Source organism: Zophobas morio, unplaced genomic scaffold (assembly GCF_036711695.1).
Source record: "Zophobas morio isolate AGI-343-1 ecotype UQ-CSIRO unplaced genomic scaffold, CSIRO_AGI_Zmor_V1 ptg000054l, whole genome shotgun sequence".
NCBI classification, from domain to species: Eukaryota; Metazoa; Arthropoda; class Insecta; order Coleoptera; family Tenebrionidae; genus Zophobas; species Zophobas morio.
In genome coordinates, this window is record NW_026972159.1 from 418917 (window position 1) to 433540 (window position 14624).

Consider the following 14624-nt stretch of genomic DNA (forward strand, 5'->3'; position numbering starts at 1 on the left):
CGTTTTAGTTTTCAATTGTTTTCAAATTTTTAGTTTTTTGACTTTTCAGTTTTTCTATTTTTCAACTTTGAGTTTTCGAATTTTTTGATCCGGTTCGTTTATTTTTCTTTTCAATGTTCCGAATCATTTTTTTTTTCGAAGTTTAATTTTCTCGATTTTTAGTTTGTTAGTGTTTCAATTTTTCTTCGATTCGTAATTTTTCGATTTTGCAATTTTTCGTTTTAGTTTTCAATTGTTTTAAAATTTTTAGTTTTTTGATTTTTCAGTTTTTCTATTTTTCAACTTTTCGAGTAAAAAAAAATGGAAATATCACAAAATTGTACAACTGAAAAGTCCAAAATAAAGAAACGAAAAATTATGTGAGAAAAATTAAAAAAAAAAATTTTTAATCTTGAAATTAGAAATCAAGAATCTGAAAAATTCAAGAAACAAAAAATTGAAAAATCGAAAACTTAAAAATTAAGAAACTAAAAATCTAAAAATTATAATACCGAAAAATTGTACAAATGGAAAAATTACAAATCGAAAAAATGACGAAACAAAAATTTGAAAATTTTGAAAGTCGAAAAATTGAAAAATTAAATTTCTCCCTCGATATTTAATTTTTCGCTCTTCCAAAGCTACAATTTTCGTTTAATGGTTCAATTGTTTTCGATTTTTCAAATTTTCCATTTATTTTGCAATTTTTTCAGATCCTTTAGTTTTTCTATTGTTCAATTTTTCCATTTTTCAACTTTTCAATTAAGAAAAAAATAGAAAAATCGCAAAATTGTACAATTCAAAAATCCAAAATTAAAAACCGAAAAACTATAAGAGAAAAATTTTGAAAAATTTTAAAAATGTTAGTGTTTCAATTTTTCTTCGATTCGTAATTTTTCGATTTTCCAATTTTTCGTTTTATTTTTCAATTTTAACCACTTTCCAACTTTTCAAATAAAAAAAATTTGAAAAACCGCAAAATTGGAAAATTGAAAAATCCAAAATGAAAAACCGAAACATTATAGGACAAAAACTTAAAATTGGAAATCAAGAACTTGAAAAATTGAAGAAACGCAAAATTGAAAAATCCAAAGATTAAAAATTGAAAAGTTAAAAATTGAAAAAATGTAAAACGGAAAAAACGCAATATCGTAAACTTGAAATATTGATAATTAAAAAAATCGGAAAATCGGATAATTGAGAAGTTAAAAAATTGCAGAACTGAAAGATTTAAAAATCGAAAAATCGACAAACTGAAAAATCAAAAATTTGAAGACTGCATAAACGAAAAATAGAAATCAAGAACTTAAAAAATAAGGAAATGAAAAATTGAAAAATCGTAAAATTATAAATTGAGAAAGCGAAAATTCGAAAAATTCTGTTATCGAAAAATTGCAAAATTGAAAAATCGAAAAAACGAAAAAATTAAAAATTTGGAAAACGACAAACTAAAAAATTTTAAAAATTAAAGTTGAAGAAACGGAAAATTTATGAATTTCTCGTTTTTAATTTTTCAATTCTACAATTTTTGGGTTTTCCAATTTCTCGATGTGCTTCTTTTTTTTCCTTTCCAATTTTTCCATTCCTTATTTTTTCGATTTTTTCTTCTCGATTTTTAGCTTTTCAATGTTTCTATTTTTTTTTCTTCCTTTCTTCGATTTGCAGTTTTTCAATTATTAATTTTTTCGGTTTTGCAATTTTTTGCTTTTTGAGTTTTTAGATTTTCAATTTTCTCCGATTTTTAGCTTTTGATTTTTCAGTGTTTCGAATTTTCAACTTTTCAAATCAAAAAATGGCAAAAATGAAAAGTCGTAGCATTGAAAAAAAAATATTAGATTTTCAATTTTTTCCGGGTTTTTTTTGTTTTGATACTTCAATTTGTCGAATTCTCAACTTTTCGAATCAAAAAATTGCAAAAATGCAAAGTTGTAGAATTGAAAAATCAAAAATAAAAAACGAGAAAGTATAAAATGAAAATTTTGAAAAATCGGAAAATTGGAAATCAAGAACTCTAAACATCGTAAGAAACGAGAAATTCAAAAATCGAGGAATTAAAAATTGAGAAATTTAAAAATCGAAAAAGTACAAATTCGGAAAAACCAAATATGTATTGTAAAATCGAAATAGCAAATAAAAAATCGGAAAATCGAGGAATTGAAAAATAAAAAATTGAAAGTTTGATGAATTGAATAAACGAAAAATTATAAAATCGTAAGAAACATTAAAAAAATTAAAAAAAATGGAAAAACGAAAAACTGGCAAAAGAGAGAAAATCAAAATTATAAAAAAAATTCAAAAATTTGGAAGTTGGGAAATTAAAAAATTTAAAAGTTAAAGTCGGAAAATTATGAAGCCAGAACACTGAAAAATGGAAAAATAAAAAAATTGGAAAACGAAAAATTGTTAAAAATTGATACAGACGGCAGACAGACAGACAGACCACATTTTTCGTACTACAGAAGTCATGAAACGTCGACAAAAAAGTCATCTCTGTTGTTTCATCGATATGTACAACGCTCTATCGTTGCAACCAAGCCAGCTAGTCACCCGGAGACACTCCTCAAACCTGACCTTGAGCCAACCAATCAGCGCCAACCTTCCTCCAAACGTTAGACGCCACTTCATACCGATCTACCAATCTCAAATTAGTAAAATTTGGTGCCAACAAAAACAATAACACATGTCGCTTTTATCAATTGTTATTCCGCCGCCTTTGCACCAAATCCACCCAGCACATCCCAATCATCCCCTAAACCGGCGCCCTATCGACCACGCAGCATCATTTCGACAAAGTGGCCGTTTCGCAGGAGCTCCCCATGCTGTCCGGCGCCATCAAGTCAAACGTCTGCGTGGTCTTGTCCAACTTTCATAAATCCGGAACTGCCGTATCGAACACTTTCATTTCCTGTAAGCCGTTGCATCTCTCCATGCGGGAGTGCGAGTAGGCCCTCTGCAGGGCCTGGAGCGAGCTGGACGACAGGGTCCTCTCCAGGATTTCGCCCCAGTATTTCTCGGACAGACCTTCGAGATCACAGCCTTGGTTGTGGAGCACCCCCGAGCTGCTGTTGCTGCAGCAGTGCTGCTGGAGGTGGGGCTTCGATTCTTTGGGTTTCTTACAAAAGAACTGAAAAGGAAGTTAGTTTGGGTTCGGGTGTTCCGATTGTCAAGAGTGTGTTGTTATGAGGGAAGTTTCTTTGAGCGTTAAAGGGGGAAAATAATAAAGCTCGAGAAATGGCTGAAAAAATCGCCACGACGGAGAGGAATACCATAAATTAGTTTTAAAACGTAATTAGTTGACAATGGTTTCGCGTTTGTAATGTGGGCTGCATAAGCACGGCATTCACAACGAGACAGTTATTTATCCAACGAGGGACTAAAGTGGGGTTTTAATCCCGAGACGGTAAGTTAATTTCCAGTAGAGGGATTAACGAATTTTGTTATAGCGGCGTAAACAAATCTTTTCTCGGCTGTCAATCTAAATTACCTATTATCTAGTCACTGATACTCCCTCGGGAAATAAAGTGGATTTTATTCGCGACGAAATAATGGAGCAATTACACACAACAACTACGAAGCTCGGTTCCATTTCCAGAAAAATTAATTACATTAAACTTACGTAATGCTTCGAATACGCAACTGAAAAACTAGGAGCGCTTTTCAGCCTTTATAAACTCTGAAAAATGAAACTTTAGCGTACAATACATAAATTGTATGGCTTCAGCTTCCTTTTGTGGACGTTCCATAAAAATAATAATTGTTGAACTCGTATACGTTGCCATTAATCATAACATTATATATTTACTAAGGTTTTCGCAGACGATATTTCATAAAAAAAAACATTTTCTTTTCTTCTATCCATTTTCGGCTTCTCTCGAGGACTCGGTGGAAGTTACGTCTTACGATTAAAAGATTTGTCATCCTTAATACAGATGTGTCACTGGCACTAATTCTGACAACATAAATATCTAAATAAAACTGTTTTTAGTCCGGCGAGTGTGAAAAACCGTCTTATTGTCTGATACTTTATTTAGCGGGTTTCATCCGTGAGAGTTTTTTTTATTAAAATCTCTTTAAGTGATTTTCACACATTTTTTGCTTTCAATTTCGGTTTCAATAAAGTTGTATTTGCTTAAAATGATAATCTGAGAAGTCAGCTTGTCTGAGAAAAAAATTGTGTTAATACCAAAATCTTAAAAGAAATTTCAGGGTATTTTAGAGACAAATGCAGTCTACAACGAATTTGATGATAATGGTGGAATTTTTGTGGTTTTTGAATTTGGCGCCAAATTAAAAATTGTAAAATAGTCTTTTTTCGCAATATTTAGTTAAGTACAAGAAAAATCTGTAAAATCATTGTCGTCCACGTTTTTTCCAATTTTTAACACAGAACACAAAAATTTTTTAGAAACTAAAAAAAAATTAAAATCTGTTGGTTGATTTAATACCGTAGAAAAAAATATGTGTGCATCTAAAGAGTAAAGTGTCTTGGTTTCTTCAGAAAGACTGCCACATTTCGCTTCACGTCGGGCGATAAATCATCACTTTGAACCCTAGACACGCAAACAATAATTTTTTATTTATAATGTGTGAAGCAGGACATTTTTTAAAATAAATTATCCTGCATGTTTTCAAAAAAGAAACGCTTTTAAGACTAGGAAAACGGATCTTAATGTTTAGATCGACCAAGAATAAGATAAGAAAAAATATAGGATGAGAAAATACACAAAAAAGGAAAAAAGTACAAAAAGAATAGTGTCTTAAAATAGAGAATGATGAAAATAACAAATGGAAACCTGAAAATAAATCACTATAAAAATGTATTCAAAACAAAACTCGAATTTTTCTCGTTCCAAAGGTGCAAACGTTCCTATTTTTTATAATCTTGTAAGGTTTTCAGGTAAATTAGAACAGACGTTTCTAAGATAATCAATAGTTAAAAAATATTAATTAATGTATAATTTTTTTATAGATACTTTTAACACAATGAGAAATGTTAAGAATTTTTAATAAACATTGATTTTACTGCTTTTAAGACTAAATAATCGAATCTTAATGTTTCGATAGATAAAGAATAATATATGAAAAAATACACGACAAAATGTAAAAAAAAACAAAAGAGAACAGTATGTCCTAAAATAAAGAATAATGAAAACAAAGGTATAAGAAAAAAGGCCAACAGAGTGAGAGAAGGTACTAAGTGAATATGAATTTTTCTTCGCAATCAAAAACTAGTGTAATTCTGCAAGTAAAACTTTATAAAAATTCACTGAATAAAATAAAAAATCTAGAATTATTCTCGTTCCACCGGCACACTCGATCTTATTTTTTATAGCCTTCTAAGGTTTTCAGATAAATTAATGCAGAGGTTTCTGAGATAATTAATAAAATTAAAAAAAAAAAATAAAGAAAGGTTTATTTAATAAGTTTACGATATGACGTCATGAATATTTTGGAAGGGGAAACATTTCAGTTAATTGTAATAATTAATTAATATTATTGACTATTATCTTCAAAATTTTGATAAATCAACATAATATGAATAATCGAATTTTATTATTTAGGTTTAGAAGAATAAGAAAAGAAAAGATATAGAGTGAAAAAATACAGAAAAAATAAAAAAAATAGAAAAGGAACCATATGAACTAAAATAGAAAATGATGATAATAAAAGCATATAAAAAAAGAAATACAAAGAGTGAGGAAAATTACAAAGTAAACATGAATCTGTATTTACAATGAAAAACTAAAAAAAATCTAGGATTTCTCTCGTCCCAAAGGGTCAAACGATCCTATTTTTTCCTAATCTTCTAAGGCTTTACGTAAATTAGACCTGAGCCTTCTGAGATAATCAATAAGATACAAGAAATAATGTTTCATTTTTTTTGAGACAGATTTTTAATAACCCGAGAAATAATCTTTAATAAAGAGTTATTTAATAAGTTTATGATATGACGTGGTGAATATTTTGGGAGGGGAGGACAATTCTGTTAATCTTGGTAATTATTTAATAAATTTTGAGTATAATGTGATGATACTTCTAACATGTACAAAATTTTCATTTATCAAGAAAATAAAAATAGATCAATTTTTTTTATTTAGTTATTTCATATTTTATTTTTAAACCAAAAAAACTTTTTAAGACTCGACAATCGGATCTTAATTTTTAGATAGACCAAGGAAAAATAAGAAACAACATAGAATTAATGAATGAAAAAAAATGCAAAAAATACAAGAAACACCGGAAATGTGCAGCATATTTTAAAATAGAGAATATTAAAAATAAAAAAATAAAAATAAAACAATACCACCAAAGTGAGATAATTTACTAAGTAAATATGAAACTGTGTTCAAGAACTGTGTAAACCTGTGAATGAAAATGTACAAAAATTTAGTGAGGAGCATAGAAGAATTCTAGGATTTCTTTAGTACCAAAGGCTCAAGCGATCCTATTTTTTTTATATTCTTCTAAGACCTCTACGTAAATTAGTTTGGAGCTTTCTGAGATAATCAATAAAATACAAGAAATAATGTACAATTTTTTTTAAGACAGATTTTTAATAACCTGTGAAATAATCTTTACTAAAAATTTATTTAATAAGTTGATTATATGACGTAATGAATATTTTGGGAGGGGAAGACACTTCAGTTAATCTTGGTAATTATTTAAAAAATCTGGAGTAGAATGTAATGACACTAACTTCTTATATATACAAAATTTTCATCCATCAAGAATACAAACCATTTTTTTTAATTAGTTGCTTCATATTTAATAATTAAAACAAAAAAACTTTTTTGTACTCGACAATCAGGTCTTAAATTTTAGATAGACTAAGGAGAAAATAAGCAACAATATAGAATAAATAAATGCATTAAAAATTCAAAAAATTAAAAAAGATCGAAAATGTGCCACATATTTTAAAATAAAAATTAATAAAAATTAAAAAATCAAAAAAAAGACCAAGAGAATGAGATAAGTTATCAAGAAAATATGAAACTGTGTTCGCAGTCAAGAACTATAGTAAAAACTAAATAAAAACCTAAGAAAATGTAATGAGAAAAATAGGAGAAATCTAGGATTTCTCTCGTTCCAAAGGCTTAAGCGATTCTATTTTTTTTTTATAAACCTTTACGTAAATTAGGTGTGAGCTTTCTAAGTGAAAGAAGTGAAGAAGTGAAAAATTAAAATATCGAAAATTCGAAAAGATATTGAAAAGTTGGGAAATCGATGAAGTTTTAAAAACGAAAAATTGAAAATCCAAAAAGTAAAAAGTCGAAATCGAAAAATTTAGAACTCAAATAATCGAAAAGTCGAAATACTAGAAAATCTCAAAACACTAATATCGAAAAATTGAAAAATAGAAGAAAAATTGAAGAATCGAGAAACTGAAAAATTAAAAAATTGAACGAAACATCCAAAAATTGGGAAACTAAAAAACTGGAAAACTGAGAAATCGAAAAGTCAAAAAAGTCGAAAAATCAAAAACCTGAACAATCGAAAAATTGAAGAACTGAAGAACTGAAAAATCGAAACTTTGGGAAGTCGAGACTCAGATACGTCAAAATCTGAAAAAGCTAAACTTTAAAAAACGAATAATTGAAAAGTCAAGATGTACAAAATCGAGGAATCAAAAGTTCCAGAAGTTAAAAAATGGAAATAGTGAAACATCTCAAAATTGAAATATCGAAAAATTAAAAAATACAAGAAAAATTGAAGAATCTAAAAATTGAAAAATCCCAAAACTCGAAGAAATATCCAAAAATTGGGAAATTAAAGAATTGAAAAATCGAAATATTAAAAAAAAAATAGGAAAATCTAAAAATTCGGAAAACTGAAAAATTGAAATATAGACGAACTGAAAAGTCGAGGAATCAAAAAATCTTGAATTTTAAAATTTGAAACATTAAAGTATCGAAAAGTTGAAAAACAGAAATCGAAATATTAAACAGTCGAAAAACCGAAAAATCCAAAATTTAAAAGTCGAAAAACTGAAAATCCAAAAAATAAAAAATCCAGAAGTCGAAAAATCCCAAAGCAGGAATTTCGAAGCTGAAAAATAGAAGAAAAATAAATTGAAGAATTGAAAAATTCAAAAATCCCAGAATTGAAATATTTCCAATAATTGAGAAATTAAAAAAGTAAAAAATGTAGAATTTGAAAAAGCGAAAAACAATTTCGAAAAATCGAAAACTTAAAAACTCGAAAAATTGAAGAACTGAAAATTTAGAAACGTCAAAATTGTGAAAACTTGAAAAACCCAAATACTTAAAAATCGTAAAACTGAAGAGAAGAAAAATTGAGAAAGCGTAAAACTGAAACATTGGCAATTTGAAGAACGCAAAACGCAAAAGAACGGAAATATTTTACAAAAGAAAAATTGGCACATCAAATTTTAAAAAATTCGGAAAATTCAAAAATTTAAATATAGACGAACTGAAAAGTCGAGGAATCAAAAAATAAAGTTTCGAAAAGTTGAAAAACAGAAATCGAAATATTAAACAGTCAAAAAACTGAAAAATCCAAAATTTAAAGACGAAACACTGAAAATCCAAAAAGTAAAAAATCCAGAAGTCGAAAAATCGGAAATATCGAAATTGAAAAAGCGAAAAACAATTTCGAGAAATCGAAAACTTAAAAACTCGAAAAACTGAAAAATAGAAAAATTAAAGAACTGGAAATTTAGAAACGTCAAAATTGTGAAAACTTGAAAAATCAAAATACTTAAATCGTAAAATTGAAGAGAAGAAAAATTGAGAAATCGTAAAACTGAAACATTGGCAATTTGAAGAATGTAAAAGTTGAAAAGGCTCAAACTTGAAATATTGAAAATTGAAAGCTCGAGAGAATGAAAAATCCAGAATTTTAAAAGTTCAAAAAAAACTGAGAAAGCGAAGTATAAAACAGTAGAAAAATAGAAAATTCAAAATGTACAAAATCGGGGATTGAAAAAAATCTCAAAAAAGTCAAAAAATCTAAAAGTAGAGAGAATCGAAGATTGAAAAATTGAAATGTAGAAAAATTGAAAAGTCGAGAAATTAAAAAATCTAGAATTTTAAAAATTAAAGAATTAAAATATTGCAAACTTGAAAAATCGGAAACTGAAAAGTTAAAATATAGTTTCAAAATCGAAATATCAAGGTGGCAAAAATGGACACAAAAAAATTATAAAACCGCATGATTGAAAAATAGGAATATTGAAGAACTGAAAAATCGAAAAATCTAAAATTTAAAACTTTGAAAAATTAAAATATCGAAAAATTGAAAAAACGAGAAATCCAAACAGCAAAAAAATATAAATTCGAAAATTGAAAAAAAAGAAAAATTGGCAAACCGAAAATTTAAAAATTCGGAAAATTGAAAAATTAAATATAGGGGAACTGAAAAGTCGAGAAATCAAAAAATTTAGAACTTTAAAAATTGAAAAATTAAAGTATTTATCGAAAAGTTGAGAAATTGGGAAATCGAAATATTAAACAGTCGAAATACTGAAAAATTTAAAATTTAAAAAACGAAAAACTGAAAAATCGAAAAATCCAGAAACTGGAACTCAAAAATTAAAAAAAATAGAAAAAAAATTTAAGACTGGACAATCTTAATTTTTATATAGAGCAAGAAGAAAATAAAAAACAGTAGAGAATAAATGAATGCAGGAAAATGGAAAAAATAAAAAAAATATTGAAAATGTACAGCATATTTTAAAATAGAGAAAAATAAAAATAAAAATATAAAAAAACACCAAGAGTACATAAGTTACTAAGTAAATATGAAACTGCGTTCGCACTCAAGAACAAGTTTAAATCTGTAAACAAAAAATCTTGAAAAATTTAATCAAAAAATAAAAAACTTTAGGCTTTCTCTTGTGCCAAAGGCTCAAGCGATCCTATTTTTTTATAATCGTCTAAAGCTTTTAGGTAAATTATGTCTGAGATAATCAGTAAAATACATGAAAAAATGTATAATTTTTTGAGACAGATTTTTAGAGCTCCAGATAAAATTGAAAAATCAAAAATATGGGATTTTCAATTTTTTCTGATTTTTAAGTTTTCGATTTTTAATTTTTCGATTTTTGTTTTTATTCATTTCTTCGATTTGAAGTTTTTCAATTTTAAATTTTTTCGATTTTGCAATTTTTCATTTTTTCAATGTTTCGATAATAAAAATAAAAATATAAAAAAGACCAATAGTAGATAAGTTACTAAGTAAATATGAAACTGCGTTCGCGGTCAAGAACAAGTTTAAATCTGTAAACAAAAAATCTAGAAAAATTTAATGAGAAAATAAAAAACTTTAGGCTTTCTCTCGTGCCAAAGGCTCAAGCGATCCTATTTTTTTATAATCGTCTAAGGCTTGTAGGTAAATTATGTCTGAGATGTCTGAATTAATCAGTAAACTACATGGATTAATGTCTAATTTTTTAGAGACAGGTTTTTAGAGCTCGAGAAATATTCTTCAAAAAGTTTTATGACACCGACACCGACACCGACACCAAGTGCGTAGTTGGAACTCGACATTCTTATTCCGGCACGTATACGTGTTCTAGATTACGACAAGAAAGAAGTTGAAACTCCAAATTATGTAAAAGAATAAATAAAAACCAAAAGAGTGAGAAACTGTGTTCGCGGTCAAGAACTAGTAAAATTGCAAACAAAAATCTAGAAAAAATAATGAGAAATTAAAAAAATTAGGCCTTCTCTCGTGCCAAAGGATGAAGCGATCCTATGTTTTTTATAATCTTCTAGAAGGAAGAATGCCGAAAAAATAGAAAAAATAAAAATTTAGTGAGAAAAATAAAAAAAAAGATTTCTCTTGTCCGAAAGGCTCGAGCATTCCATATAACTATATATATTTTTTTAAATAACCGTTGAAAGCTTTCAGATAAATTAGATCCTAAATGTCTGATAATAATATTCGGTAAAATACATGAATTAGTTTATAATTTTTTGAGACATTGCCAAAAATCAGAGAAAAATTCTCTAATAAATATTTATTTAGCTATTTTTTTTTTATAAATGAAACATCGTCAACAAAACGACGACAATTTTTACAATAATTCACTTAACTCGAAACAAACACTTCAAAAACCCGCTTCAAATGCCTGTTTACTCTGAAATTAACAAACCACTCCGTAAAACCCGGCTCAAATTGCAACAAAAACGCGTAAATCCATCTTCAGTAATTGCGCATCGACAAATACAACAAATGGTGATTGCTCAATCACCCACACTCCGCCCGCACTAGCCCGAATTAACAATAACACACAAACCAACCACCCAACAAAACTTCCCCCATAAATATTTATCGCCGTAATGAACCCCACTTACTCTGCTAAATAAAAGTTCCCTACTTATCCTCCTAAAATTATTATTCAAAAGCCAATACAGAAAGGGATTCCAGAAGCTGTTGCTTAACGCCAGCCAAGTCGCCAAGAAGTCGAGAGCGGCGGGGGCTCTCGATCCCGTGCAGGCGGCAACGACTTCCTGGATGGTCCACGGAGTGACAAGGACGATGAATCCCAAGGACATCGCCGCCATTGTCCTGGACGCTGTCGTGCTCAGCCGCCTTTCCTGGGTCACGAGCTGGAAACGAGATTTCACGCGTTCTTAATTCGCACTTAGCAAGGTGAAGGAAAAGTGTTGACGCTTTTTCGAAAAATGAGACGACAATGTTGCTTGGTGGTTTTAAATCTTGTAATAAATAGAGAGCGGATTTCTACGTTTAATGTTTTTGTGAAAAATGTAAGCACTTCAAAATTTTGTTATATCTGTAACTACTAACTATGATACAATTTCGAGTCTTTTGACAATTTTTTTTTTTTATGCTTATTTGCGTTTTTTTCAATTTTATGCATATTAAAACTTATATGCTTATTTAATGCAAATAATCTATATGTCTGCCCCATTTAAGGGATTTGTCAATGTAAACACCCAAAAATTTTACACTGGATTTTAAAGTGTGATTTTGAACATTTTCAAAATTTTTTAGGGTAAAAATGACTATTTAACGAACAAATTTGTTAATAAAGGTGATTAATAATCGAGATATTTTAACGCGCGAGGAACGAGTTTTTATGTTTTTTCTTTTTCTCAATTTGAAATTTTTCAGTTTTTGGATTTTTCAATTTTTTTTGTTTTCAATTTTTCGTTTCTTCAGTTTTTGATTTGCAGGTTTTCCAATTTTCATTTTAGATATGTAATAATAATTATAATTTTTATTAGAGTTGTTCACTTTTTAAATTTTTCGTTTTTGGAATTTTTTAATTTTTCGATCTTTGAATGTTAGTTTTTAGACTTTACGAACATTTTTCGATTTAATTCGTTCTTTGATTCATTAATTTTTTCTCGATTTCTGGTTTTTCAATGTTTCTATTTTTCGTTTCTTCAGTTCTACAATTTTGTCAAATAAATGTTATATAAATTAAAAAAAAAGTAACAGTGTACCTATGGTCTATGAATGTGTTGAATTTTTATCTTCGACATCGAAATTTTTGTGGAAAAATAAAATAAAATTGAATTACAATTTTTCGATTTCTTGATTTCTCGATTTTTAGTTTACTTAATTTTTCGGTATTTCAGTTTTACAATTTTTGCAATTTAAAAAAAAAATTCATTTTTACATTTCTCAATTTCTCTATTAATCAATTCTTTGATTTTTCAATTTTTCCTCTTTGCAATTTATCGATTTTTCAGTTTTTCGATTTCTCAAGTTTTCGTTGTTCCAATTTTGGGATTTTTCAATATCTCCAATTTTTTAATTTAAAATTTTTCACTTTTTTGATGTATCGATTTCTCGATCTTTCGATTTTTAAAATTTCTGATTTTTCGAATTTTGAATATTTTGATTTATCGTTTTTTTTTTAAGTTTAAATATGTATTTCAGTTTTAAATTTTCCGGTTTTTCGATTTCGGGCAATTTCGATTTCTCCATTTCTCGGATCTTTTGATGTCTCAATTTTTTAATTTCGATTTCTCGGCTTTTCCATTTTTCAATTTTTTATTTCTTCAAGTTTTTAGATTTTTAAAATTCTCCATTTTTCGATTTTATGTTTTGTTATGCTTCGATCTCCCGATTTTAACCTTTTTAACGTGTACTCCACTTTTTCGATTTTGGAATTTTCGATTTCTTACATCTCGATTTTTTGTTTTTTCGATTTTAAAATGTTTTTACTTTTCGTTCTTTTTTTCGATTCTGGATTTTTCAAGTTTTCGATTTCTCAATTTTTCAAGATTTCAATTTTGACAATGTCTATATTTTTCAGTTATTTGATATTTTCACTTTTCAACTTTTTAAATTTTGATTTTTCGACTTACCGGAAATCGATTTTTGGGTTTTTTAATTTTTCGACTTTTCAGTTTTGAGATTTTTCAATTTGCCGATTTTTGGTTTTTCATTTCTTCAGTTTTTCGGTTTTTCAAGTTTTCGAATTTTTAAATTTAACATTTTTCAATTTTTCGATTTTATTTTTTTTACGTTCCGAATTCCCGATTTTAATTTTTTTATGCTTTTCAATTTTTGGTTTTTGCTAAATTTTCATTTTTCCATTTCTCAATTACTCGATTTTTCGACTTTTCGATTTTGTGTTTTTTTTTAATGTTAAATTTTTCGTTATTGTAATTTTTCTATTTTTTAAATTTTAGATATTTAGATTTTTCGGCATCTTGAATTCTCGATCTTTTTTCAGTTTGAATTCCTCGGTTTTTCGATTTTCCAAAATTTCGATTTTTCAATCTTTCGATTTTTGAAAATTTTCGATTTCTCCATTTTTCAGTTTTTGATTTTCCAACTTTTAGATGTTTCAAATTTTAGAGTTTGCAAATTTCACGAGTTTACAGTTTTTAATTTCGTCAATTTTTCGATTTGCAATTTTTCCTGTGGGTTTTTAATTTTCTTTATTTTTTCAATTTTCCGTTTTTTTAATTTTTCATTTGCAGTTTTTCTAGTTTTCATTTTAATTATGTAACACTCCTAATAATTATAATTTTTAAAGTTGTTCACTTTTTCAGTTTTTCGTTTTTGGAATTTTTCAATTTTTCGGTGTTTGAATGTCACAGTTTTTGGACTTTACAATTTTCAAGATTCTATAATTTTTCGATTTTACAATTTTTGGATTTTTCAATTTTTCAATTCGAATGGTTTTTCTTCTTTCCCATTCTTCGATTCATAAATTTTATTTTAGATTTTTAAGTTTCTCGGTTTTTAGTTTTTCATTGTTTCAATTTTTCATTTTTTCGGGTTTTTAACTTTTCAAATAAACAAAATCGAAAAATTATAAAATAGAAAAATTGTAAAACTGAAAAAGTACAAAATGAAAGCTTCGAAATATAAAAAAATTGGAAATCAAGAACTTAAAAAATCAAAGATTGAAAATGTAAAAAATTGAATAGACAAAAAATAATAAAATCCAAAGAAACATTGAAAAAATAAAGATAATGGAAAAATGAAAAATTGTGATATAAAATCAAGAAAATGAAAATTACAAAATCGGGAAAATGAAAATATCGAAAATCTGAAAAATATAGAAATTGAAAAATTCCCAAAATTGCGATGTTTAAAATTGAGATAGCGAAAACTTAAAAATGGAGAAATCGAAAAATTTTTAAAATTGGAAAATTGAGATATGAGAAATCGAAAATTCCAAAAATGGAAAAATT

At 27.3% G+C, this 14624-nt stretch overlaps 1 protein-coding gene across 2 annotated transcripts in view; it reads right to left on the reverse strand.

The window, feature by feature from the left end:
- Positions 1-2075: 2075 nt before the first annotated feature.
- Positions 2076-14624, reverse strand: part of LOC135142910 (trace amine-associated receptor 1) — a 174546-nt gene continuing 161997 nt past the window's right edge. For both annotated transcript variants that reach the window (XM_064074722.1, XM_064074721.1), the window contains 2 exons: positions 11298-11552; positions 2076-3103 (listed from right to left, as the gene is read on the reverse strand). In XM_064074722.1, coding sequence (XP_063930792.1) covers positions 2846-3103; positions 11298-11552 — 513 coding nt within the window. In that variant the 3' untranslated portion in view covers positions 2076-2845. The remainder of the gene's footprint in view (positions 3104-11297; positions 11553-14624) is intronic.